The 25,246-nt window shown below is 37.5% G+C and overlaps 3 protein-coding genes across 10 annotated transcripts in view; 1 reads left to right on the forward strand and 2 right to left on the reverse strand.

The window, feature by feature from the left end:
• Positions 1-140: 140 nt before the first annotated feature.
• Positions 141-22,514, forward strand: cnn (centrosomin). Of its 5 annotated transcripts, none has more exons than XM_011315985.1 (10): positions 141-307; positions 8,919-8,977; positions 14,130-14,332; positions 14,662-14,833; positions 15,126-15,889; positions 16,367-16,720; positions 18,216-18,323; positions 18,843-20,940; positions 21,040-21,054; positions 21,681-22,514. In XM_011315985.1, the coding sequence occupies exons 1-10, from the start codon at positions 258-260 to the stop codon at positions 21,890-21,892; spliced, it is 4,035 nt and encodes a 1,344-aa protein (XP_011314287.1). In that variant the 5' UTR covers positions 141-257; the 3' UTR covers positions 21,893-22,514. The 5 variants fall into 5 exon arrangements, with proteins under 5 accessions (XP_011314287.1, XP_011314289.1, XP_011314285.1 ...); XM_011315987.1 differs by lacking the exon at positions 141-307 and adding an exon at positions 1,645-2,543 and having other exon boundaries at positions 21,040-21,070; positions 21,681-21,814; XM_011315983.1 differs by lacking the exon at positions 141-307 and adding an exon at positions 1,646-2,543.
• LOC105273509 (cuticle protein 7) lies at positions 5,910-7,384 on the reverse strand. Its single transcript, XM_011315989.1, has 3 exons — positions 7,315-7,384; positions 6,586-6,823; positions 5,910-6,323 (listed from the first exon to the last, which is right to left on the reverse strand). The coding sequence occupies exons 1-3, from the start codon at positions 7,324-7,326 to the stop codon at positions 6,193-6,195; spliced, it is 381 nt and encodes a 126-aa protein (XP_011314291.1). The 5' UTR covers positions 7,327-7,384; the 3' UTR covers positions 5,910-6,192.
• Positions 22,515-22,995: 481 nt separating the features above from the next.
• Lim3 (Lim3 homeobox protein) overlaps positions 22,996-25,246 on the reverse strand; it is a 33,934-nt gene continuing 31,683 nt past the window's right edge. For all 4 annotated transcript variants that reach the window (XM_011315996.1, XM_011315995.1, XM_011315999.1 and 1 more), the window contains one exon: positions 22,996-25,161. In XM_011315996.1, the coding sequence (XP_011314298.1) occupies positions 24,989-25,161 (173 nt within the window). In that variant the 3' untranslated portion in view covers positions 22,996-24,988. The remainder of the gene's footprint in view (positions 25,162-25,246) is intronic.

A 25,246-nucleotide genomic window follows, 5' to 3' on the forward strand; every position in this document is an offset into this window, starting at 1 on the left:
CAAACGAAAAGTTCCTAAAAAAAGTGAAACCCCCTAACTAGAAATAATAGAATTTTATTCCGTTTAATTTGTCACGACTGAGTCGACACCAGCGCTACGACGTTAGCATCGGAAATTGTAGTTTCAAAAGTTGACGGTTTGTCCCTGGCCCTCCAAATGTTGTGTTTGTTTTGTTCAGACGTTTTGTCCCGTATTTGTGCCACTCAATTTGATTTAATTGACGAAAAGTAGAGTGAATGGATTAAGAAGAGAGGATAATGATGCGTGAATTCCCAGACGACACTGAGATGTCGATAAACTTCGACATGTGAGTACCCAAATATTATTTTTTCTGTAGAGGATTTTGCTACTGTTGGAAACTCCAGTTAAACCGTCAAGTCCTCGTCAACCACAAGTGGTGAACATATTTTTGGAACCGGTACAGTTCCCCCTTTATTTATTTCCCATTCCCAATTAGTCAGTTCTCTGTGTATTCTGTCGTTGGGTTTCGCCCTGGAATTTCGTCTGGATGAATAAACGTGAATGGGACATCTCAGAATGAAATTGGGAAAGTCAATGGGGAAAGAAATTACTCGAGGAAGTGGAGGAGTGATTATTGCGGTTTCTGGAATGGCCCTTCCGGCAATTCACCAGGAAATTCCAAATTGCTAACATTTAAACTTTGAGACATTCTGAATAAGATGAAGGAAATTATGGGAAACACAATGCAACATGGAAAATTGCTCAGAAGATTTTCCTCACTACAGAAGAATTCATTTAGGATTTTATCTAGAATTAAAATATTTGCAATAAATTGCATATGAACACTCATGGAGCTTTTATTTATGAAAATTCTTATTAAATTTTAGGTTTTCCAAAAATTGAGTGGAATTTATATCTCAGTTCTTTGAAAAATCCCTACAATTTTTAATTGCATTATAACTTTGGTTATGACAAGGAAATTTCACCGTTTTCGGCATGCGCCCTTTCAAAACCAAATGTTATCAAATTTAAATTCAAAATTTTCCTCCATTCACTCCAATTACTCTGATTTCCTCATTAATTCCTGAAAAAAAAGTCGTATTTAAAATCAATTATAATTCCTCCATGTAATACCTCCTAATGAAAATAATTCCTCCACTGTTTTCTCCTTCCGCTATCAATTCCCGGATGGGGCCACAGGTCACCCGCGTCACTCGTCAGTTTCCTCCCCCTTGTCCACCTCCCACCCACCGCGGGCCTCCCGCGAACTTCGTAAAATGACCATATAATGATCTCTCACTTAGTCCCACAATCTGGTCGTCCAATCGTCCGTCAACTTCTCAAGCATCATGCAACCCCTGACCTTGAGGCTCGATCGATACCAATGCGGATATTTAGTAGCGAGCCACCACCCCGAAAAATCGAAACCAAACAGAAATTTCAATTAAAACAATTCCACTGATTACTCCATCGAATTTGAAATTTGTTTGAAGTTCAAAGGTCGCGAATGAATGAGAGCCACTGTCTCCCTGATCGATGCAGTCCCCCTGGTCATCCCCCTGACCCCCACATCCCCCCTCACCCTGAGAATCACTTATGCTATTTCATGCGCTGCTCTCCCCTCTCCTGGGTTTCATCCCTCGGAGTTGCTCTCGGATACATCCACGCGCTGCTTCTGCCTCAGTTCACAACCGTCCGTAAACCGGAGCACCAGCTGATGATTCAGCTATTACAAATAAAAGTACACGTGAAGTACATTTAAATATCAATGATATCGGTATAATGCGGTTGTTGTTCAGCTAAAGATGTTTAAACTCGAGTCATCTCGTTGCTAATTGAGAAAATGGAACAGATGAGACCGTCTGTCAAGCGCAAGTTGTTCTTCGCTAAACGAATCATCAAGAGAAGACTGATAATGGTGTAATCATTGTTTTATTCAGACCAAAACGTCTTTGTGACGGATAAAACGCAGCTGTGGAGGGTGATATCAGTGAGCCACGTGACACAAAATCTCTCCGTACGGATTGATCGGTCCAGCAGAGTCAGGAGACTGTGACCTACGTGACATAGTTGGTGATAAGACGGTTCATTCGGGTGGTTTATTTTTCATTGGACAAGTGGAAAAGTTGAACTGGTAGATGTCAGTGGTAAGGAGAGTGATAAACAGTCAGTTGGTGTTTTAAAAGTTGAAGATTAATCGTGATTGGTGATCATTGGGAGGAGTGTAATTGTTGAATTTGTTGAGGATTGTTGTAGGTCTTGTTAAGAATGACTCTGACTAACGCCAAATGACGTGCCAAAGAGTTGCTCCAGTACAAGTTTAATCACAGTATTAATTAAGTGTAGATTAAAACCCGAGAGAAGTTTATGATATACACGAAGACTATATTTACGCGGGAAAACTCGTGACACTGTTGTTGCTGCTGTTGAGGATTGATTTGGGGTTGTTTTGAGGGATTTAGAGACTTTGTTGGATAAAATAACGGAGCAATGTTTTTTGGAGGATACAGCTATGGACCGAGTAGTCCAACATCTCCAACCCGGACCAATGGTTGGGGCAGCGTTTGCAGTCCATTCAGAACGTGAGTTTGAGCATGACTAATTAGTTTATCTGTTGTTGGTTGACTCGGTTCGATCTGGGGTTCAGTCATTCGTTGGTTGATCAGATTATCTCAAATGGTTGAGGATAATTATGATCGAGAGGTGATGCTGTTGGAGACTAGCTCTGCTGAATCACGCTCAATGTCATGCTAAAAAGTACTTCCAGTATGACTTTAATCTCGTTATTAATTAAGTGCACGTTAGAACGGACAAGAAGTTTATGATGTACATGAGCACTAAATTATCGCGGGAAAATTATGATTCCGTTATTATTGTTGTATCGTTGAGGATTAATTAGGGGTTTGAGGGAATTTCAAGGGTTTAATGGGTGAAATAATGGAATGTTTCCACCCTTGTTCATGGCTGAGTAGAAATAATCCATGGGTGGACAAAATAATCCATCCTCAAGTAGAATCAGTGGTTGGCCTAGTGTTTGCTGCCCATTCAGAACGTGGGTATCTGAAAAATCATCTGGTCTGCACTGCGCAGTTGTTTTCTGACTTGGTTTAATTTCTTCTGCGTTGCATTTCTTGCTGTTATTTATTCATTGGGTTGAGAATCGGATGTTGTTATTGTTGAGCTTACCCACGCGGATATAATAACAGTATCGACTCTCGATCGCATCCTATTGACCCGCATACGGAACAAACGTACACGTGAGAATATAAAACATCACCCACGTTCTACTACACCTATGAAAAAAAAAACGTCGGTGGGTGATGGATTCTCCCACGTGTCGTCGCGCTCAATGAGGGTTGATGACTTATTTTACGCAATATTGAGTCTAATTGTTTAAATGGTTTAACAACCGGTTAATTGAGGAAACTTTGCATGTTGAAAATTAACGGTTTCTACATCGGGTGTCGCAGTAATTATCATGGGGATCGGAATGAAGAGGACAAGTTTTTTTTACTCTAGTTCTGTTTTTACGAGAAATTCTGTTTTTTATGTGGACGTACATCTCTTAATCGATATTGAATTAGTTCTGTTTTTTTCTGATTTTAGTTGAAATGTTGAAATATCATTTTTCTTAGTCATCCATTTATCTCGGAAACTATCGATAAGGGGAGACATTTTTTTTAAATTAATAAGTGTATTGACGAATTGAGGGAAACTAGAGAATTCCTTATTTTTTCTTCATATTTCGAGGATGAATTATTGAAGAGGGTAAGAACTGGTCCAGGGCCCCTCCACCACAAGTATTGATCAGCTTCCGACTGTTGTCTCGTCCAAGGGCACTTTCATAACATCCCATCGGAGGATTTAATTGAAACCTTTTCAATCCATTCCAACGCTCATTATTTATTAATCGAGATTGCACGAACAAGTATCACATTCTGTGTCCAAAGTTAGAACTTCAATTGTCGGGTGTACGTGTATTTATACCGGATTACATATCTTTTATTTCTAGAGTATTAAATTGCCTACTGGCGTGACGTAAGCAAGGGGCTGAGTAAGATTGTTTACACTGGGCACAGCTGTTTTGTCTGAGATCGCTTGCACTCCGAGAAAAATGATAAGACCCTTCGGAATCCTCAGTTGTTCTTTTGTGGGGATGAATCACACTTTACAACCCTGAAACGCAAAAAAAATTACACAAAATGACACAATTTAAAAAAAAAATGCTGATGCTCAGAAAAAAATTAATTGTTCCAACTATGCATGTGCAATAATATTCATTTATTGGTTTTTCAACTCGGGATTTACAATTTGATTGACGGGTAATAATATCGCGTTCTCACATTTTGTCGATGACGTTTTGTAGCTCAGAAAAAAATTCATTCAATCTCAGAGGAAAATGTTGGCACCACATTGAAACTTTAGGAGTCTTCAAATAATTATAGAATGCAATAATGTTATATTTTTTCACATCAACTTCACCAAAAATTTCCTTCACTGCCCTGAACGAGTGTTTTCACAGCTGATCTGAATTTACCTTTTTTGCTGTCACCCTGAAGTGGCTGTCCAATAAAAATCATCTCATAAGAAAATGATTAGATGCCGTCGGAAATTTCTTGTTTGCCTGCAAGAAGTAATTGATTTCAAGGCGCGAGTTCCGTGAACTTTATCATTCGTGACACCCACGTAAATTAAACCAGTTGTGTACCATTTAGAATTCTCGCTACAATGCGCTCTCATCCTGTCTATCAGACTCCATTACGCTTGCGATATAAAATTTTTAAAAAGTGATGAGTTCAAAATAAAGTCGTAGGATTCGAGACAACTGTTGTACCACGATAATTCATGTTCAAATCCAAAGTTCACTTTCTATTTTATTCACGAAAATAGTTTTTATTTCGGCGAAACTACGAGATGGTGGAAATTTACCCGAAATCGACAATCAAACTGAAATTTTGATTTGGATTTTTCAATGACATGGACTTTGAATGAACCACTTCTTGCAAAATTTAGGGAGAATATCACGTGTCACGTGAAGGTCAGGCATTTTCCAAACTTTTAGTGACAATTTTCACGGAAAATTTGTAACGACTGGTAATTTCCAAAATATTCTCTAATCCCCGATTGATTGCGAATTCATCGAAGCATCATTCAGGGCTGCTCCACAACATCTCTGTTAGTCTTCCAATCTATTTCCGTGCGATCATCGTCCGGCGTTTTTTCTCAGGGTTCCCTCCTCAACTCGCAAGCAAAGATTCCCAGAAGTCTGGATCTAGATTTACGCTTAACTCCACGATTTAGTACAGCGTAAGGTGTACAAGATAATCGTGTATGGAAATTTACATGGGAGCAGATGTTGATCTCAAAATTCGCGCGAGTTGTAAGAAAATAAACTTGTTATTACCAAGTAAATAAGCTGTAGACTCCTCTCTTGCGAGTGACGATGTTTAGGATTAATTACATATCAGTGACATTTGGTTATCTCAGAAGGGAGGATCAAAGAGTTCGTGCTTCACCTCCCAGTGGGATGTTATTTTCGTTGCTCTTCGCCGGAAAGCATGAGCATCAACAGGGAAATCCATTCTTTTTCCCCTAATGATTTTCTCCCAACCGAATTTCCGGTTTTTTCGGTTGATACTTTATGAAAATTAGGAAACTTCTCAAGCGCTCGTCGAAAAATAAAACTCTAGTGCAAGGACGGGAAAATGAGCGTCAAGGGCCAGGGAAATTTTATGGAATATCAAACTTAAATAGACTATAGTCTCGTATTCGTTTTTTCAACGAGCACAAGAGTTTGTAAAACGCTCCTCGTTTTGTTTGCGTTTTGAAATTCCTTTCGTTGAGATTTTAAATCAGTTTTGCTCTTCAGAGTTGGGATTGTATTTTCAATTGGCGAGAATCGGGGAAATTCTGTAAACACTTGCATCCAAACCCTTTATTTTCCCGAAGATAAACAACGCGGTGTACATGGGTGGTTTATCCGTGCATTGTTCACGATCTATTTCCGATGATTTATATCTTTCTCGACAAATACGCAAAGTAAACTCCAACCGATTGATAAATGCATTCAGTCCCCTCCTATCCCCTCCGATAAGATACAACTTCCCGATGACAAATTTCGCAATTTTTTGGTTGAATCAGTGGTTATTATTCAGTTGAATCAGAGATAAAACGGGAGTGACAGATTATTGAATGAATGACTTGTGAACATTTGTTGAATTATGGGGTGACTCAGTAGTGGTGAATCCAGCCATGGCTGTTGTGGACTTCAGCGTGGAATCCGTTGTGGTCTGAGAAATATTTCACTGTCCTCACGTTGCCACCGGGTTCGTGCACAGAATATTCTCCAACGACGCCATGATCTATTAAATAAATTAGCCCAATGCTTTAATTAGTTACACTATTAAAAATGTTCGGTGAGAGCCTCGGAAATTTTAAACAAGTCTTTCAATGAATTTTTACTTTTTTTTTCATTGAAAATTCATAACGTCATGGAAAAATCCGGGAAAGCTGGACATTTTCTTTGAATTATTCTCCGAAAATTCCTCGTTTTTCCGGAATTATCCGACTTTTAATGCTTGGGGATTCCCGTAGAATTTTTTTGGTATTTGAAATTTTACTCACCATCTCCATGCTCTTTCTGGCCATGCATATCATGAGTGTGATGATCCTGGACTCCGTAAGAATATTTGTAATGGGGTTCAGCTACGTAATCATGGTGATGGTGTCCATGTTTATCAGTCCACGTAACCTTCTGGTCGTGTCCCGTCACAGGACCATGATGATGTTGAAAGGAATACCCCTTATGACCGGCGCATGTCCCTTCCTTGATTACTATCGCCAACACTAAAAGTCCTACCGCCTGTAAATCGCATAATTATGCGTCAGTTTTCTCTCAACCTTTCAGGATTTTCGAGTGACATAGTATTCATCAAAGTACAATCAGAGAAATCAGGAATTCCATTGACAGTTCACAATTGAATTTGATTTTGAAAAAAATATGCAAGACTTTTTCACTTAGAAGGAAGGAAATTCATCCATTTATTTAAATTTCCATAAATCTAAACTTCTGTTCGTGAAATTTTCTAGTTTAAATGAATTATATGAAATTTAAAAAATTATAAATTATTGGAATTCTCGTGAAACTCTGATTCCCTTAAAAAAAATCAGTTTTACGTTTTTGGAAACGAAATTTTTATTTATATTTACAGGAAAATACGGACAACGCACATAAAAATTTCTGTTTATTCCATACTTTTTTGTGAAATCGCCTCATAAAAATTTTTTCTCCCGGAAATATTAGTGCGAGATAAATAAATAGACTTCATAATGAAAATAACAAATTTTTCGTACCTTGAGATACATTCTGCTAGTTGAGCCCACGGGAAAGGCGCAAAATGTAGTGTCTAAACAGCAGATCTCGTCCCTTTATATATCCCAGAAACTTAAGCAATGTGATATCCAATCACCAATGACGTTTTGCAAACTCATTAACTCTGCCCTCTTTTTCCCCTAAATATTGACAAAAGATCTATGAAACAATCAAAGCAGAGAAATTTATGATTCGAGACTATTTTGCTCCTTACGTCAATACCCGAACGAACTTGTCAGGTATCAAATGGACAGAAAAAAAAGTCAATCTGTCATGCATGGCGACGCTTAAAATGCAAATAAACCAGTGAAAATTAGCTGAAACGAAACGATTAACGCATCTGTGGGTCTGTGAAATCAGAGGCCTCCACAAATTATCCATTTCACATTTAACTAGGGAGAATTCATGGTAACTCGGAGGATTTCGGCGAGATCTATATTAGATCTTACTGGAAAGTCACTTACATTTCCTTATTGCGATGACTCTTGACTTATTACCCCATCCTGCATTGCTGAGCTTTAATAATTACGTACGCAACACCTCAGCGATAATTAAATCTTTAATTGAAGGGGAGTGATGCGTCGGGCCTCAGAAAGTCAAGGGACTTATCAAAATAGTATTTATCATTATATATAAATATATTTGTTTCACCAACAGTCATTATTATGCCATAATTAATAATAATTATTTCATTCTTCACCGTGGAGGGATTTTTGAAAATCAATAATCAGTCAATTAATTAAGATTATAATCAGAATGATGATGATTTTGTGGAGTAAAGTGTTTTCAAAAATTACTCAACTGAAAAAATGCTGAAATGAATAAAAATGAAATTGAATACTTCTGCCAAGTAATCGGGTATTTGGAAAATAACATTTTTTCCGGTGTAGTAACTCAGGAAATCATGGAAATTGGAGAATGTGTTAATCACTGGGAGAAGTGGAAAAAAAGAGAGAATTCCCCAGTCAATTTTCTTAGCACCGTTCGAGAATAGATCTTTAGACGGGCGTTCGTTTTTTTTTTCGAGGGGAGGCCATTGCCCCATTCACAAAATTTACGCAGCGACCTTTGAGGAAATTACCAAGAGTTGTCTTTTTGTCTAGTTGACTTCAATGTCAACGGAGTGGAGCGAATCGGTCATGTCTCCAAAGAGAATAATATCGAGTGCTGAAAGTAAAGTACTGTTTACCCATAAATAAAAAATTATGAACCAAATGGCAAATATTGATTCCTTTTTAGTATTCGATTTGTCAGAAATGTTTTATCCTTGCATGTGCTTACACGAAAAAAAAAATCTCATATCAAATCTATTTAATAATTACAAAAAAATTTATTTGTCATTAGCGTGTGTTATGGGAATATTTAGGTAGATCTACTGGATGCTTAGAAAATAGATGAAAATAGAAAGAAATGGAACGAAAAGAAATTTTATGAGTGGTTGACTATTAATTTTGAAGACTGTCTTAAATTTGAATTTTTGTGAGAAAGTACTGAAATTTGAATGGCAATTCCCAGAAGTGAATTCAGTCGATTGGTCAATGAAAAATTTATCTTTAATAATGATGATCTTTTTATTTTGTTACAGTACTCACATGCCGCCTTTACAAGACATCACGATGAACCAGACGACGTACCTGGGCAGTGGTAAATACGCTCATTAAATTAAATAATAATAAAAAATCAACGCTCAATTGATCTTTACAACCGGCGAACAATCGATACTCAAGATAAAATAGTGGTCCTCGAGAAAACGAAAACCGGATGCGGGTCCCAGGCGCACCCCAGATGTCGGGGCATTACCTGGTGGTTCATTTATCGATAAGAAGTGGATGATCTTCCGGTTACTCATTATTGTTCTTTAATGTCGACCTCGATAGCTCCGATCTATCGATGCTCGAGATATTGACTGAGGGTCGAGGGTATCACATGGTATGAGACAATGGAGACACTTATGTCTTATTGTCTGTGTAATTGCAATGGCAGCCAACCGTGTCTGCTCTTCCAATTTAAATGATGGAGAACCATTTCGATAATTTCGTTTAATTAAGTCGAGGGACTTGGGGCAGTTACAAGAGATGATTGATCGTTCAGTTTGAAATTTCCTCGGGGAGTTACATCAATTTTTTTTTCGTAGTAATTTTCTTGCAAGTGGACACCTGGAGAAAGAGTTTGGAGAACTATCCAAAAAATTGTTCATCTTGAAAATTCGATGCAATTCAATTTTTCATGGATAATTATTGGTGTTTCGAGAACAGCACGAATATTGAACCCCATTTTTAAGAATTGAATATTAATTTCAATGAGATCTTCCATGGATTTGGAAATTTCAGACCCATTCGACGATGGACATTATTATTAACCGTTTTTTTTATTTATCTATTGATCCTTGTTTAAGCATAGAAAACTGGTAAAAATTTAAAGGGAAAAATTCTCAATGGGTGTCCGTTTTCCCCTACATTCTATTTTCTCTTTCCAATGATTCGCTCCCCTCCTTCGTTGAGCTTGACTAATAATCCAGTTTTCGGAAAATTCCTATTTAGCTGCTCTTTCACTTAACCATACGATTAATCAGTTGACTTTCGCCTGGAGATTCGCGAGACTCTTGGACGCCTTGTCAAGTTACGCATCTCGAGTAGAAGCTCGAAATGGCACATAAAATTCTGGGAAATCGGTTGTTTCTACTCACGACACAGGGGACAACTCTCACTTCATCTTCCGTTCCTTTTGGTGACTTTTCATTTTTGGCTCGACGAAAATAATATCAAGCCAAGAGTTCATTCGAGCCTCACGCGCCCACGACGATGACTTCTACTTTTTACAACAGAAGTACTACGAGATTAATTAATAAAAATTCATGCAACTTGTCAATCTCGAAAAATTTCCAAATAAAATGTAGACAACCAAAGAAAGAAAGTGAATCATGATTAAAATTATATCATCATTCAAAATTACTGCATTGAAGACTTGAAGATTTATTTCAATATCATTTAAATAAATAATTGAATGATCACTCTAATATTGTTTGAAGCTAATGAAATATATGATTGAGGTGACCTTGAGTCAGTGCTTCGGGTTTTTTTTATCGAGTGAAGTGAAGATCCGAGGTAAAGACACCTGATTGTTCGACCCCAAATCGGTAGACCTGAGGTATTTGCACTAGGCGCCGTGTGTCGGACCTTCAGTGACATCCTTCTCAGAAAACGACACCTCTCAAGCTTTATTATTTGCCAAAGAGGCTATATCCCCGATATATATTCTTCGCACTTCGGACCTGATCACCAGTCTGCCAAAGTGATGGTGTAATCAATGGGTTGGATAATCCGATCGATGGAGTCCTTCAGATATTTTTTATGAACTTCATGGCTGCATTAAAAATTATTCTCTATTATTTTTTCCTTTTTTTCTTAATTAAAATTACTTATCGAGTCATGTGACGACACATTTTATGTTCGGCATTGATTCCCGAGATGAATTTCTAAATACCAAAGATCTCGCGTGGAGTTAGATTTTTTACATTCCAGCTCTGAATTGCGGTGTAAAACAAAAAAAGTAATCAAGCCAGAAAGAGCACGTAAAAATGTAAAAAATTCTAATAATACTCCGAGCATGCTGTAGTTGTCCCCAAGCATGTCTCAGGTTACAGGAAATCCGCAGTTAGTATTTTCCCGTCTTTGAACGTCCCCCAAACACTGGATGTAGGCGTGTACTCTTCACTCCAATTTATTTCTAGCGCATCCCATCTCTCGTCTCTTCCCAAACACCTCCAACCGGTTGTTCCATATTCTCAAGAAAAAAATCGTCAACGGAAAATGTTTACCTCCGGGCGTATAATCACCGATGAGAAATAAATGGATGGACGAGGGAGAGAGAGAAATGGATGGGTTTGAAGTAAAGAGAGTTCGACCGATTCTCGTGCTAAATGTGTCATCTATAAATACTGTCGAGCCCCCAGACATGCCCGAGTCTCGGATTTGATAGACTAGGGGGGCCAGATGCTTAAAACTGCAACTGAAAGCCATCGGAACTCCACTCCAGTGAGTCACCAATGCCCCATCACACTCCTCTCTGAAATTTCACCCCTATTTTCTATCCTCTTGTTTCAATTTCTCCATTCCTATGCAGTCTCACCCTACGTCAATTCCTGGCGCCTAAATAATTCCTCTTAAATAGACTTGAAACATATTTTTTGAATATACATATTAAACAATATATAGATCAAGGGTTTAGCAATTAGTAATTGATTTTTTTCGAGACCACCAACTTATTTAAATTCATTTTAATTGCTCCTAAATTAATTTAAATAAGAATATGCCCTCTATGTTCATCAGTTTAACAAACGAATTGACTACATGAATTTTATGTCAATTTTTCGGTAAATATTTCAGAGTCGAGAAGAAAATACAATAATATTTTTCGAATGGAATTTGGAATCCGAAATTTTTAATAAAAATGTTGATTCACATCTTTCACTGAAAAAACATGAAATTTTTCATTAATTCCTTTTCGATGCGTTTACTTTGAATTATGCATCCAGGGTGGGATCCATCGGTTTCGGCTTGTGTGGATATAAAAAAATGGACTTCATACTCTGGTTACGACTGCAAACTGCGTCTCCTCGAAATATAGTTGAACATTAATTTTAAACTGCTAGCTATGTACATGACGATTGGATGTTTTCGACTTTTGGCTGAGTGAGGCCAGTTGCCATTCGGTGGCAGTGCTATTCTGTCAGCTGAAGATGGTCTCTTAACGACCATTGGAAGCAAGAAAAGGGTGGAAAATTGCTCGATTGGAATATCTAAAGAGAGTCTTTGTGCTAGGGTGATGAGAGATGAGGAGTAACTGGAAGAGAAAGCTCCACGTGTTATGGGATGTAGTAAATCTAGAGCTGAATCTTCGACTGTCAGCGAAGAATCGGCCGGTGAAGATAAACCGAATAAAGTAGAAGTCATGTTTGGTAAAGCTTGTTTTTTCATCATTTAAATCACACCATCGTAGATTATAGTGAAATTTTATGGGAACGGTTACCTAAATTGTTTTTAGAGTTTCTGTTCACCTAGAGACTCACCGAAAAAGCTCATTGATGTTTAGATAATCCCGGATTTGTCTTCTTTATAAATGATGAACTTTAAAATAAAAATTAAATGATTATATTTTTTAAAAATATTCAAAAATTTCAATCAGACAATTTGTTATCGTTAAGTTCAATTAGTTTTGATGTCCTTTATTTATGTCAATGAAATAAAATGAACTCCATTGGCTTCGGTTTATGTGCCAAAAGAGTCGTGAACTTTCGAATTGACACCGAAGGATCAGAAAGAGAGTGATGCGAAGTTTCGTATGAAGGAAATAGAAAGAAAATGTGAGTACGTCGTGAAAAACAAGAGGAATAATAATAGGTCGCACAGGCTGCAATTGTCTTTGGTACTTGGCCAAAAGGGTGAAAAAGTGCATTCGTCGGGACGGCTCGGCTAGTTTTTGATGATCACTACGAAGTTGGCACGTGAGCAGTCATGAGTATCACACGTAGGGAGACGCATTGACGATTGCCATCGACCCGGTGATTAATTTCTCTCCTAACAGGTGGCTAGATGAATGTTCAAGCTTGAAATAGACCCGCAAGACAGCGAATCGGGTCACCAATTAGAACTCTATGATAACAAGTCTAAATGTGAATTACAAAGAAATTACCCGAGATTTCTATATAATTTCCTCAGTACTATCGCTCTAAACGATTCTATACTCCAGTCAGATTACGTCGCAAATATTTCAGACTTCATGATGAGATAGTGTAGATCGAGAGTTTAAAAATTGGGGGACAACTGTCACAGGAAATTAAAATTTTTCCAGTTCCTCTTGTTTTTAGGTTGAAATTTATAAAGGAATTTATAATTCTAGTTGTGATCTTATCTCCTGGCGCCGCTTCATTGATGATTTTATTTGACGTATGCCTTTGAAGTGCTCGTGAGGAGAATGCGGAAGAACATTCTGAAATTGTGCACCATCCTCATCAGAATTTGTGTGCGATTTCGGCGATAAAATAGCTGGGGAAGACGATTTCCCCAATTTACGTCAGTACCGGGAACATGAGCTTTTGTCGAAAATATAAAAAAAGTCTCTTCATGTCGTGATCATTCCCATAGAATCATTAACGATTGATCTTAAAATTAATTATTTCAATTTAGTTCTAGATTATTAAATAATAAAATCTCTATGAATTTAATAAAATCAGCATATAATCGGTCCAGAAAATTTTTTTCTGGATGAATAATTAATGAATAATAAATAATATTTCGAACGAATTAAATACATAATTGAAAAATCTCCATTATTGAAGGAATTTCTTGATGGAGATTAATAACATTAAAAACATTAAGCCAATTTTTTGGTGTTGAAAATGGGAGAATGTTATACAATTAATGATGCGATTTTTTAATATCTAAAAAATATTATTCAATTTTGCTTTGCACCCATAGCTTGACTCCTGATTTAATCTGAAGTATGTCCTTTGTCCGTGCCAAACGCGCGTGAATTGATGACAATTTAACATGGATAAAGTACAATCGTGTCAATTAATATAATCATCCAATCTCCCCGCGATGCTCGCGACGTGAATCTCAAGTGTCCAGTCATTATTCCCTATTTTCACCATCCGCCTACCCTGCAATGTAGTCTTAAACCAATTAAACCTGACATTTGGACAAATGTCGAATTTCCGAGGTTACAGACGACAGAAACTTCACCCTTCCTCTTCATCCCTGAAAATACATTAATTATTATTTTTTTTTCGGTTCAGGCACAAATCCGAGATCACCGGGAAAAGTTCCCAATGGGACTGCCTCGGGTCACGCTGGCAGAACCATCAAGGATTATGAAGATCAACTGGGAATATTACAGAAAGAAAATTTCAATCTCAAGTTACGTGTTTACTTTCTCGAGGAAAAGATGGGGATCAGTTCAGCAGATGAGAATACCATTAAAAAGAATATTGAGCTGAACGTAAGTTTAAATCGTTACAGGAATTCTTTTTACTCTAAATTAATATTTCTTCAGAATTCTTTTTTACCAATAAATTTTACTATTTTGCACTCAAATAAAATATTCATCTGGAGAAAGTGCATTTTATTAACGGAAATATGAATTTACGTGAGCAAGATTCATTAAATCGTTTTGCCTTCGTCATGACAACCTATGGTTTCACAATAAAAAATCAGATGATCTTGTCTTTTTTAATTGCAAAATGTTTTATTGATGTTAAAATAAAAATTGCTGTTCGAAAAAAATGGTAAAAAAAGAAGCCACTTTAATTGATTTGTCCACTCATGTAGGTTGAACTTGAATCCCTGAAGAAAGATCTGATTGAGAAGCAGGAACTTCTTAGCCAAGCCGCCAAAGCGTTCCAGCTGCATGAAGAGCAGAAAGAGGCAGCAGCTCGAAATCAAATTCAATACCAGCAGTCCCTAGATGCTGAGCGGCAAAGAATAGAAGACCTGGAACAAGGTAAAATAGTCACTTAATCAATTTAAAGTGAATAGAGCATTTGAATGAATCAAATCATAAAAACATTTCTGCATTGATGTGGAACATCAAGATGAACCGATTTACCCCTTCGCTGATTTTCTCGCAAATATCTCCAGGATTAAGAAAGATTCACTAGCTCTCTTAGTCGCGAAGATATTTTCAAAAAAAAATAAAGCAGAATTGAATTTACTCATTTCGTTTCACTATATCATTTCCGAATCTCTTGAATTCCGCGAAATGGAAATGAATTCCTCGAATTATTTAATTGCAGAGTTATCAGAGTACAAGGAGAAACTGCTGGAGCCTTCGATGTACTACAAAGAGGCCTTCGGTATCACTCCAGAAGCAGCCCTGGAGAACAAGGAGAAGCTGATCCAGATGGAGGAGTTCGTGGAGAGTCTAGAAGCCGAAGTGAAGCAATTATCAGCGAGTCTGGAGGATGAGAGATCGTGGGCACAAGAGTTGGAGACCGAGAGGGATACCCTGAGAGCTCGTCTGGAAACGGAAGTGAAGAATCGAGAGAAGTTGACATCTTCGCGTGACAGTGACATCGAGGAGCTGAGAACGAGGATCAAGGAGCTTGAAGAGGATGCTCTCAGACGGGAGAGTGCTGCTCAACAATTGAGGAATGAGTTGGCAGAGAAGGACAGGCTGATCAGAGAGAAGATATCTATGTTGGAGGAGAAGTGTCGAGCCTGCGATGAGCTCGCTGAGGTCGCAGAGAAGAGGAAGAAGCAGATAGATCAGTTAAGAGTCTCTGTCAAGTGTCGAGACGATGCACTCACGGAACTCAATAATAAGCATCGAGCCCTGTTGAATCAGTCTGAGAACAGTCTTGTGAGGAGAATGTCACCACCCACCAGTCCAATCACTTACGATGATTCGCCGGGGATAAGGTCGGGTCAGAGGTCTGGACAAGCGTCTGGTATCGTCAGTCCAAGTAAATGCACCAGTCCGTTTGATTGGGACTGCAGATCCAGGGGCCCCTTGCAGAGTCATTCTGGCGATGAGAAGGATATTAAGGAGTTGGTGAAGGTTGGTTTTTTGCGTCTTTTATTTCAGCTTCTTATACTACTTGTTAAGAAAACCTTTGCAGCTATCAAATTGTTTTATAAAGAAGGATCTGACCAAAATTTTATTTCATCATATAATTTCGATTTAAAGTTAAAGTTGCTAATTTGAAAAAATGAGAATTGTCGTCAATGATGGAATATTAAGGTCAAGGGGAAAGTTTCACAGAGATTGTGTCGTCTCGGGATAAGAATATCTCATAAAGTGAAATGAAATGAAAAATAAGTTTTTTTATCAATGAGGGGACCGCTGTGTGGCATATCGAGGTTGATCTTCTATTTCTGCATTCATTAAAAATCTTTGAGTGTTTGATACATTGATATATCTATTTGGGATTATTATTATGAAAAGTAAGGAGTTTAATTCGATCAGCGAGAACAGTTTTCGAAACGATTGGACAATCTGTCGTAAAAAAATTAATTACGCCTGAAATATTCCCAGGAACTGGAGGAAAGAGATCGCAAGTTGAGAGATCAAGAAGAAACGAAGAAGCAGCTTATGTTAAAGCTGTGCAATGTACAAGAGACAGCGGAAGCAACCCAACGGGACTTAAAAAAAGTCAAGGCAGACCATACAAAAGCCTTGCTTGCAATCCAGGAATTCATGGCTCGTCAGAGTCGGCTTGAGCAAAAATTAACGAAAAAAGAGAAAAAGATCGAAGAGCTAAAACAAGAGTCCAGTAAACTCCGAGAAACTGATTCGAAAACCAAAAGAAATGCCCAGCTGTCATCGGTGAAGCGGAATTTGACCCCAGATATGGATGAAGATCGTCTGGAGAAGAAGTCATCGAGTCAGGTCGGTACACTAGCAAATGCTTTCTCTTTTTTTCGAGGAGGAACAGCACTATCATTACCCTCATGACATTAACTCTCTCATACGTCATCCTAAAAATACGAAACTAATTGCCTCTAGATCCATAAGACAACTGATCACTTATAAACTAGACGATTCATGTTGTAATCTTCATTTGATTAAATTAAACATTGTAAAATTAATGAATGTGACGTTTCCCTTGGTCCACCAGTGCTGAAAGCCGTTATTTTTTCTCTTTATTTTCAGAATAACTCTTCCTCTTCTTCCTCTTTGCTTTGACAACACTGCATGATAGCTTCTACTCATCGGTGCTTCCATTAAGACTTCCATTATTTTTTACTGCTTTTTTTTGTAACGATCTACTGAAATTAAATTTACAATTAATGGACACTCATGATGAATTGTTAGGCACTCCGTTTTAAGACATACGTTGATTCTAAAAAAAACACAGAGAAATCAACTGCGAAAACAGATCAATTCAATATTTTAACCCTTGGTTGTTTTATTTATCAATTTCCTGGTCGTCATTTGGATAAAATAAGAGAGGTTCAACATGTGAGAATTGGGGTGTTGAGGATGCCTTTACTCGAAATGCTAATAATAGGTGGGGAGCATGAAACGTTCCACAGCGGCTCAGACCTTACGAATATTCATTCTGCCCAGTTTACTCTGTGTCGTGCACTTTCACACTTGTCCCATCAAATATTTGAGAACTATCCATTTTTCACTGGCTTTTTTAAATCGTCAGTTATCGATGATAATGAGTCAATTAACCAGAAGAAATGACTTGTTCTTCGTTATTTTGAGACAAAATAGTTGAAGAAATTGAGTTGAGCTCGAATAATCTGGATTTTTTCTGGAGACTATTTTTACGTCTCCTCTTTTTTATGACTGAATAAAAAAGGCGAAATTGATTTATTTGATGGGATAGGGATATCGATAGGGCATTATTACTCATTGAATATTGTTGTTCTTTGTTGAAGTAATTTTGTGAATAATGCTCTCCTGTTTGTGTCTATCACTGCGAATGGAGGTAGGTACGAGTGACGCGGTGCTTTCGAAATTCTTCAATGACAAAAGATGTATTTCGGTATTCAAATAATTGTCTCTCCTTGGGCCCCTAAACACTCGCAGCGAATTATTGCACAATTTCAAATGAAAATAAATCATGCAGAAATATGACGATGTGGATTCATGGGATTATTGGTAGATGAAACGAGTGACTGCACATTTATTTTTTAGGAGCCTGTTGTTGTCACACTAGTGTCTCCGAGACGATGGGCAAAGAACAAATAAATTCCTCCCTCAATATCTGAATAAACCTCGCATCAAATCATTGTGTAATTCTCATGCTATTCTGTAACCTGGCACAATCGAAATTACAATAAAATCTAATTATTCAATATCTCGATCTCTTGATTTGTTGTTGTCGAGTTTTATTGACAGTAGATATTTTGTTTGTTTTTATGTACTTCAGCAGCGTTTCGAGGAAATGGAAATCAAGATAAACGACCTCAGAGGCGAAATTGATATGATCAAAGCCGAGAAGAATCGACTTGAGAAACAAATACACGATGAGTCAGAGGTAAAAAAAAATACTATTTGTACGCAAATATTAAAAAATTCTTAAAGTCTCTCTTACACTTTATTTATCCCCTTTTATTCGAACTTTCAAGTAGAAACTTCCAAAGACGAATCAACCCTGATACTTCAATCTTTTTAATTCTGCAATTAAAAAATTAGTGCAATTAATTAATTTTCCATTTCGCTATTTCCCATGAAAATAATATTACTCCACCATATAAAACGTATTCTCTATTATATTTCATAAATAATAATAACTGAAGTTCTGGAAATTATTCTGGAAATTATTTGGTTTAGAAAACAGTTCCTTAGCCCTGAGTACTTAATGTTAAAAAAAAACTGAGGTATTTAACCCATCGATTACCACAAAAAATCGACACGTGTCCTTAGACCATCCGTCTAAAAATACCTGGTAATAAAATCATTCCGCAGCTTCATCTCCCTACCTCGATCACCTCGTTAAACATAACAGCATTGAAACCCATTATCCCAACCACTCCTAATCAATAAACTCTTCTAGGAGCTGCGTGATCAGATAGCTGATAAACAACGAAGAATTGAGTGCCTGGAATTGGAGCGTGACGAGATCAAACGAGAGCTCGTCGACAAAGAAAACGAGATCAAGCACATCACCTCAAGCTCGCTTGCACCAGTGCCTACCCCCGAAATTGAGCAAGAGCTGCTTTCCAAGACGAAAGAGATCGAGGAGAAGAATCAAAAGATCGACCAACTCTCCCGGGACCTCCAGATAAAGACCCAGAATCTCCAGAAGCTGGTGAACACCGAATTGTGGTCCAAGAACAAAGAGATTGCAAAATTGCACAATCACATGACAAATCAGTCACATGAGAGAACTCGAAACAAGTCAGAGTCCCATCAGGACTCGATAAACTCTCACCTAGATCTCCTCCTGAAGGAGCTGAACGATGTAGGCATTGAAGTCAAGTTCTCAGAGGATCTGGTGTATCTGAACTGCAGGGACCAGTCACTCCCGGACATAAAAAACCTCGCAGACCATGTCCAACAGCTGTCGATTCAGAAGAACGACCTCGAAAAGGAAGTCGAGTACCTGAAATGGTTGAAATTAATTTCGAAAACCGACATCGAGAGTGACGAATCCAATGGCTTCGAGTCTGAAAAATCCAAGGAATACTGTGAGCTGCTACGAGGGCACCTGAAATCTCTCGTGAAATTCATGAAGGAGATGCTGAAAAGCTCAAACTACTCGATCAATGATGAATACAAGAAAATGGTTCTGGACGTGCTGGTGGGGTCGAGGATTCTCTCTGAAGACTTTGTGCACGCTCTGGAGGGTGTCAATTCATTTTCAAAGAGGGAGCTTACCCTGGAGGATCTCTGCACATGTAGGGACTTCAAGCGAAGTCGATCAAACGTGATGGACGAGAAATCAGACTCTGAGGCATTTTCAGAGCCCGACAGGAGTGTTTCCCTGGCGAGAATTGGCCTCCAGGAGATACCTGAAAAGTACTCGAACCGAGTTAGATACTCCAAGTACTCGAAGAATTTCAGTGACTCTGAGGACTCAGTGGATTATATTCCTTATCACAAGACGTATCAGAATGATCTCAATGAGATTGACTGGGCTTATCATCTCCAGGAGCTCAAGGAGACGAATAATTCTTTATACTCTGAGCTGATGGAGCTCAGGAACGACCTAATGAGGAGGTCCCCGATGAGTGACATTGACGAGAAATTAAAGCCTATTATCCTGAAGTTGGAGAAGTGTCAGAGCTTCTGCGACAAACTGCAGGGCTCTATCGACAGGAAGATGCAGGAGGGTTTGATCAAGAAGGATAGCAAGCAGAACTGCGTGAGGAAGGTCCAGCTGGAGAAGAAAATCACGGATGTTGAGAACATGACGATGGATATTCACTACAAGGAGAGTAACGAGAGGAAGAATGCTGAGATGATGGTTGGATTGAATAGGGAGAACGAGGGATTGAGAATGAGAGTGAAGAAGCTGGAGGAGGACAACGAGGGGGTGAGGGACAACGTTGTCATGCTGAATAAAGAACTCGACAGGCTCACCCTTTCGCAGAGTCAGGTCCTCGTGGAAAACACCAAATTGACGAACGATAAGTTGCGGCTTGAGCAAGAGATCAGGAAGGCTGAGGGGAGGTTTGAGGCTGGTCTCAAGGATCTGAAGGAAAAATTCGAAAAGGAAGTGGCAGAGCTGAACCTCATCAACGACTCTCAGAGAGGCAGGCTGCAGGAGTTAGAGGCAGCCAATAAAGAGCTCAGAAGGCAGGTAGTGGTTTGCGAGACTAGTGATTCTGCCCCCAGCTCTAGTGGAATTTCTTCCATTCCGGCGGATGGCACTCTCAAGCAGACATGTGATGATCTGCTACAAGTATTTCATTATAATGGATCTCAGTACTGGCATCCCGTGAACTATCCACCATCAACTGGTCGCAGTAAGTCCAGTTGTTCTCCAGATCTCGGTATAGAGAGTGATGCAGCAGTATCCACGACAAGACCCCTAAAAGACACATTAAAAATTACGGAATCCATGACAAATCTATTGAGCGACGAGGAGCACTGCAACAACAATCGAGGGCTGCGGGACCTAGACAGGGAAAGCCCGCTACACCTTGAAGGTAATTTTTCTATTTTTTATGGATTCTCGTCATCTTTTGGTGTTTCTAGGTGAATTGTGGAAAATTTTGTAATTAATTTATTCTGTTTATAATTTATAGGTGGGCATAATTATAGTATGTATCTCAAACAGTTGAGTTTTATTCGCTTTTTGGCACTCGATTGTCACTGGAATGCAATTTATTTACCTATTTAACTATTGATATGCATCACAATCAAAATTCGTGACTCATTTTCATTAAAAATACTCTGACATGTATTTATTCATATGTATGGATTAATTAAAATCATCATTTTTTGGAGACAATCATTGCCATTAAAATCATCTGTCATGTTCATCGAAAATGAATTTGGTAATGAAGTGGTAGAGATTTTTATTTCACATTTTTTCGCCTCATCTGTATCTTCTTAACCACTTCTCTACCCATTTTTATAATTAATGAAAAGGAAATAATTGAATCATTTGAAGATTTTTAACGTACTGAGCAAGTGCTTGGCAAAGTAACCGAAATAAAACCTGTCAATATTTTCTCGTTTATAAAAATCAACACTCAAATGATACAACAGTTTAAATCAATATAAACCAGATTTATGAACTATTCGATTAATTTACGATGAAGGATTATTTTTTTCTGTAATTGAACTGCTGTTCATTTAATCGTTGAATTATTTCGTAGCAAGAGGTTCTCTTTGCTACTGATTCATTGAAATTGTCGTAGTGAAATGATTAAATGATCTACAGGTCTAGACGAAGTAGAAGCCTTAAAGCAGGAAAACGAAGCGCTGAAGCGACGATTAATGAAGACGAAGAGAGCCCTGGAGGATACATTTAAACACCTGTCAGCATCGAACAAAAATAAAAAGAATGTGGAGAAAGCAATCACTAAACAACTTATGATTACAAAGAGCATTCTTCAAAAAACGAGGACATACGAAGAGTCCTTCGACAACTGATGACGTGAGATAAAGTGTTATTTGTTTTCGAAAACGGTGGGAGAACACTCGATCAACGAAATTGATCTTTCTCTCCGAATTTACCATTGGGTATTACCGTTACTCTTTCAACGATATTGCGTACTTTTAATTGCACTCTTACTTCCTATATTCGTATTCCACCTTTTTTGCGGTTCACTTATGATCCGATCGACTGAATTCTTTTAATTGGTACTTATCTTTGATATGCGATAATTCAACGACAAATCTTTGAGGGAATACGACCATTAAAGTAACATTTTCCTACATTAAGATATATGGGCATTTTCTAATAAAGCAAAAAGTGAGTATAAACAAAGTGAAGGTTTAAGACTCTAAAAATGTAATTGATAAGATGTTGAAATTACGATCATTCGAAATTCAAGTGTATATTGGAAAGTGTAAATAATTGAAGTGAAACGTGAAAATGACAATTTGGAATTTTTCTTTTGTATGTAATTTTTGAAAATGATTTTTTTTTTCAAATATGATGGATGGTAAATTTTGGGGTGATTATATAGTTGTATATAGCAGATATCTACTCATGGTTGAAAATCTGTAAATAAACATACGAGTGAAGTGCCATTAAAATTTTCTCAATCAATGCTTTTGTTCTATTCATATTAAATACGTTTCCTATTTACTCCTAACTGAATCATTGAAATCCAGATCATTACTTTTGACTGCTTGACCAATGCCGCTTTCCATTCAAGAAAATGTTTCTTCGTACACTGCGTATTTATGGTTCAGTGAATTAAATAATTTTTGTCATCTGGAAAATCGACAGATACGCGGATACCTGTTTATATATTTCAAGCCGGGTGTTGTTTAATCAGGTGAACTAATGGCAAGGCCAATATATCACTGCGTCATTTTCAGTTTTTAAGAAAATCGTGAAATTCGTAGTTCTGAGTGCCTCGTGGAATTTCAAATGAAGAATTTCAGTTTCAAGTTATTTATCATTTCTTTTAACACTCTTCGTCATAAAATGAGGAGAAAATAGAATCAAGGAAAAGGGAGAGCAATGGAGAGCAAATGAGTTATGATATTTTTTTAGATTATGATAAATTTTATTATCACTTGCTGACTAGATAATAATATAAAGATCCGTAATAACTGATTCTGGCTAACTTGCGAACACGACGAAATCACGTCCAAGTGGTTTTGTCCATTGAACTCATAATTTTTTTTATCACTTTATACATTTCATCTCACAATTACTCTAATAATTCATATTTCCACTCTTGTCGGACTACTTTGTGTTGTTTCGACTTGTATTCTATAATTAGTGATTCAATTCGCACATTATAAATGATAAACGCCGAACGGGGAATGTACAGTGACTTAATTCGAGACTATCATTTTCAAATCTTTTTACATTGCACGCATTCCAAATGAATTTACAAAGAAATTGTTCACTAAATTAGTTTCAATATCAACAGTCGATTTGACCTGACTTTATGTTAAAACAAGCATTTTATGCAGTTCTCATGGGAATTTTTCCAGATTATTCTTTCTGGAAACTGCAGATTCATTCGGACGACGAGAAATATTTCTCGATCATAATAAATGCGTTCTCCACAATCAATTGCGGATTTTCTTCATTTCTCGTTTTTTTTTTTGGGTCTCGAGTGGAAACTTTATAATGGACAATTTACGGTTCTTTGCACCTGACATTAAGTTTATCGCGATACGCGACGATACTGATGTACAATAGAATTTTCCTTATCATCGAAATTCCTTATTTCAAATATTTACAGTGTGACATCTTTTGAAAAATTTCGTCGATCCCACACAAGCTTTGCAGACGATGACCCCGTTATTCAAATAGATCGAGGAAACAAGTGCGCATTTTAGAGGTTTTTATCGGTGTTTCATCTGTCCGGAACAATCCCGGTAGCCAAATGATGAAACAATGACGTAAATTGAGATATTTTCCAGTTGAATTAGTGACAATATCGTCGAACGGAAGGAGAATAAATTAATTCAGTAAGGAAGCGACAAAGTGAGATAAGTTGAATTCTACAGGTTCGTTAAATATGAGAAAATTCAAGAAATTGATTTCTAAAGAAATTTCGAATCGATCATTTTTTAGATAAATCAATAATTGAGGAGTTCTCATCTACATTTTTTATATTCAAGAAAACAAGATGGCTATCTTAAAGTCAGCAAACGAGTTTTTTAAATTTAATCGTTAGATGTTAAAATTTGTTAAATGTAAAAAAAAAATCGATCAACTTTTCACTTTCCACATCTGATTAAATCCAATCTTGAAGTCTAATTCAATTATCTCGTTTTACCATTTTGGTACTCAATTCTCCAAAACAAAAAAAAACCTGGACAGTCTCTCGACGCAGATTGCGAGAATGTTTCACTGATTTCCTCAACCCACAAAACAACGGAATTCTTCGCGTGCATAAATGTTGAAATCCGCAAATAGCTTCATCCCATTTATTGTAGAACTTTCTCAACGAAAAAATAATTGTGTCAAACAATTCTATACTATTTTTTCTTGAAGAAAACTGACATAAAAAAATGAGAATAAAGTCCATTTGCAAGTAATTTCATCTCCAAAACTATCAACTAAACGAATCAATGTATTTCTCCATTCTTTTCCATCTAAATCGCAACGGGAAAACGAGGAACTTGTACATAAATATATATATCTATTATTAATAATATCGATGCGAATGTTACGTGATATAATTTATAAGTAATAGAGCCGTTTTTTGGTGACAGGATCTTAAATTTTTGTGTCTAGGGACGGTGGCGAGTATCGTCTAAAGAGAACATCAATATCGAGAGAAAAATTCAATTTAATCGCAAATTTTCTCTCCAATCGATAATCGGGAAGACACTGGGCACAAAATGTATCGCATTTCAGAATTAAATGACCCTGAATCATGAATAGAATTTTCAAGTTATGAATCATTTTGAGAGGTATTTCTTACTGCTTCAAAATGAGTCGAAACTCTTCAGGCGTCATTGATAGTTGGATACCATTTGCACTCCATTCTTCAGCCCCTGTTTCTTCTAGACGATATTCGGTGATTCTATGAGTTTCCTTTTTTTGGGGGGTTATGTGGAGTAGTGGGGATGGTGATGAGGATGCTGAGGAGCTTCACCAAGCCAGGAATCTGGAGATGGTGGGAAGTCAGGATATCCTCCTCCTCCACCTCCACCTCCGCCACCGCCACTCGACTCATTACTTAGATCGGATGCTGGTCCTGGTACCATTCCACCTGGTCCACCTGAAATCAGGAAAATCGGGGTATGTTTAATTAATATTGTGAATTAATTGAGTAAACGGGTATCAATGAGGTTTTTTTCTTGTTT

The sequence above is a fragment of the Fopius arisanus genome, unplaced genomic scaffold, assembly GCF_000806365.1.
Source record: "Fopius arisanus strain USDA-PBARC FA_bdor unplaced genomic scaffold, ASM80636v1 scaffold00005, whole genome shotgun sequence".
NCBI lineage: Eukaryota > Metazoa > Arthropoda > Insecta > Hymenoptera > Braconidae > Fopius > Fopius arisanus.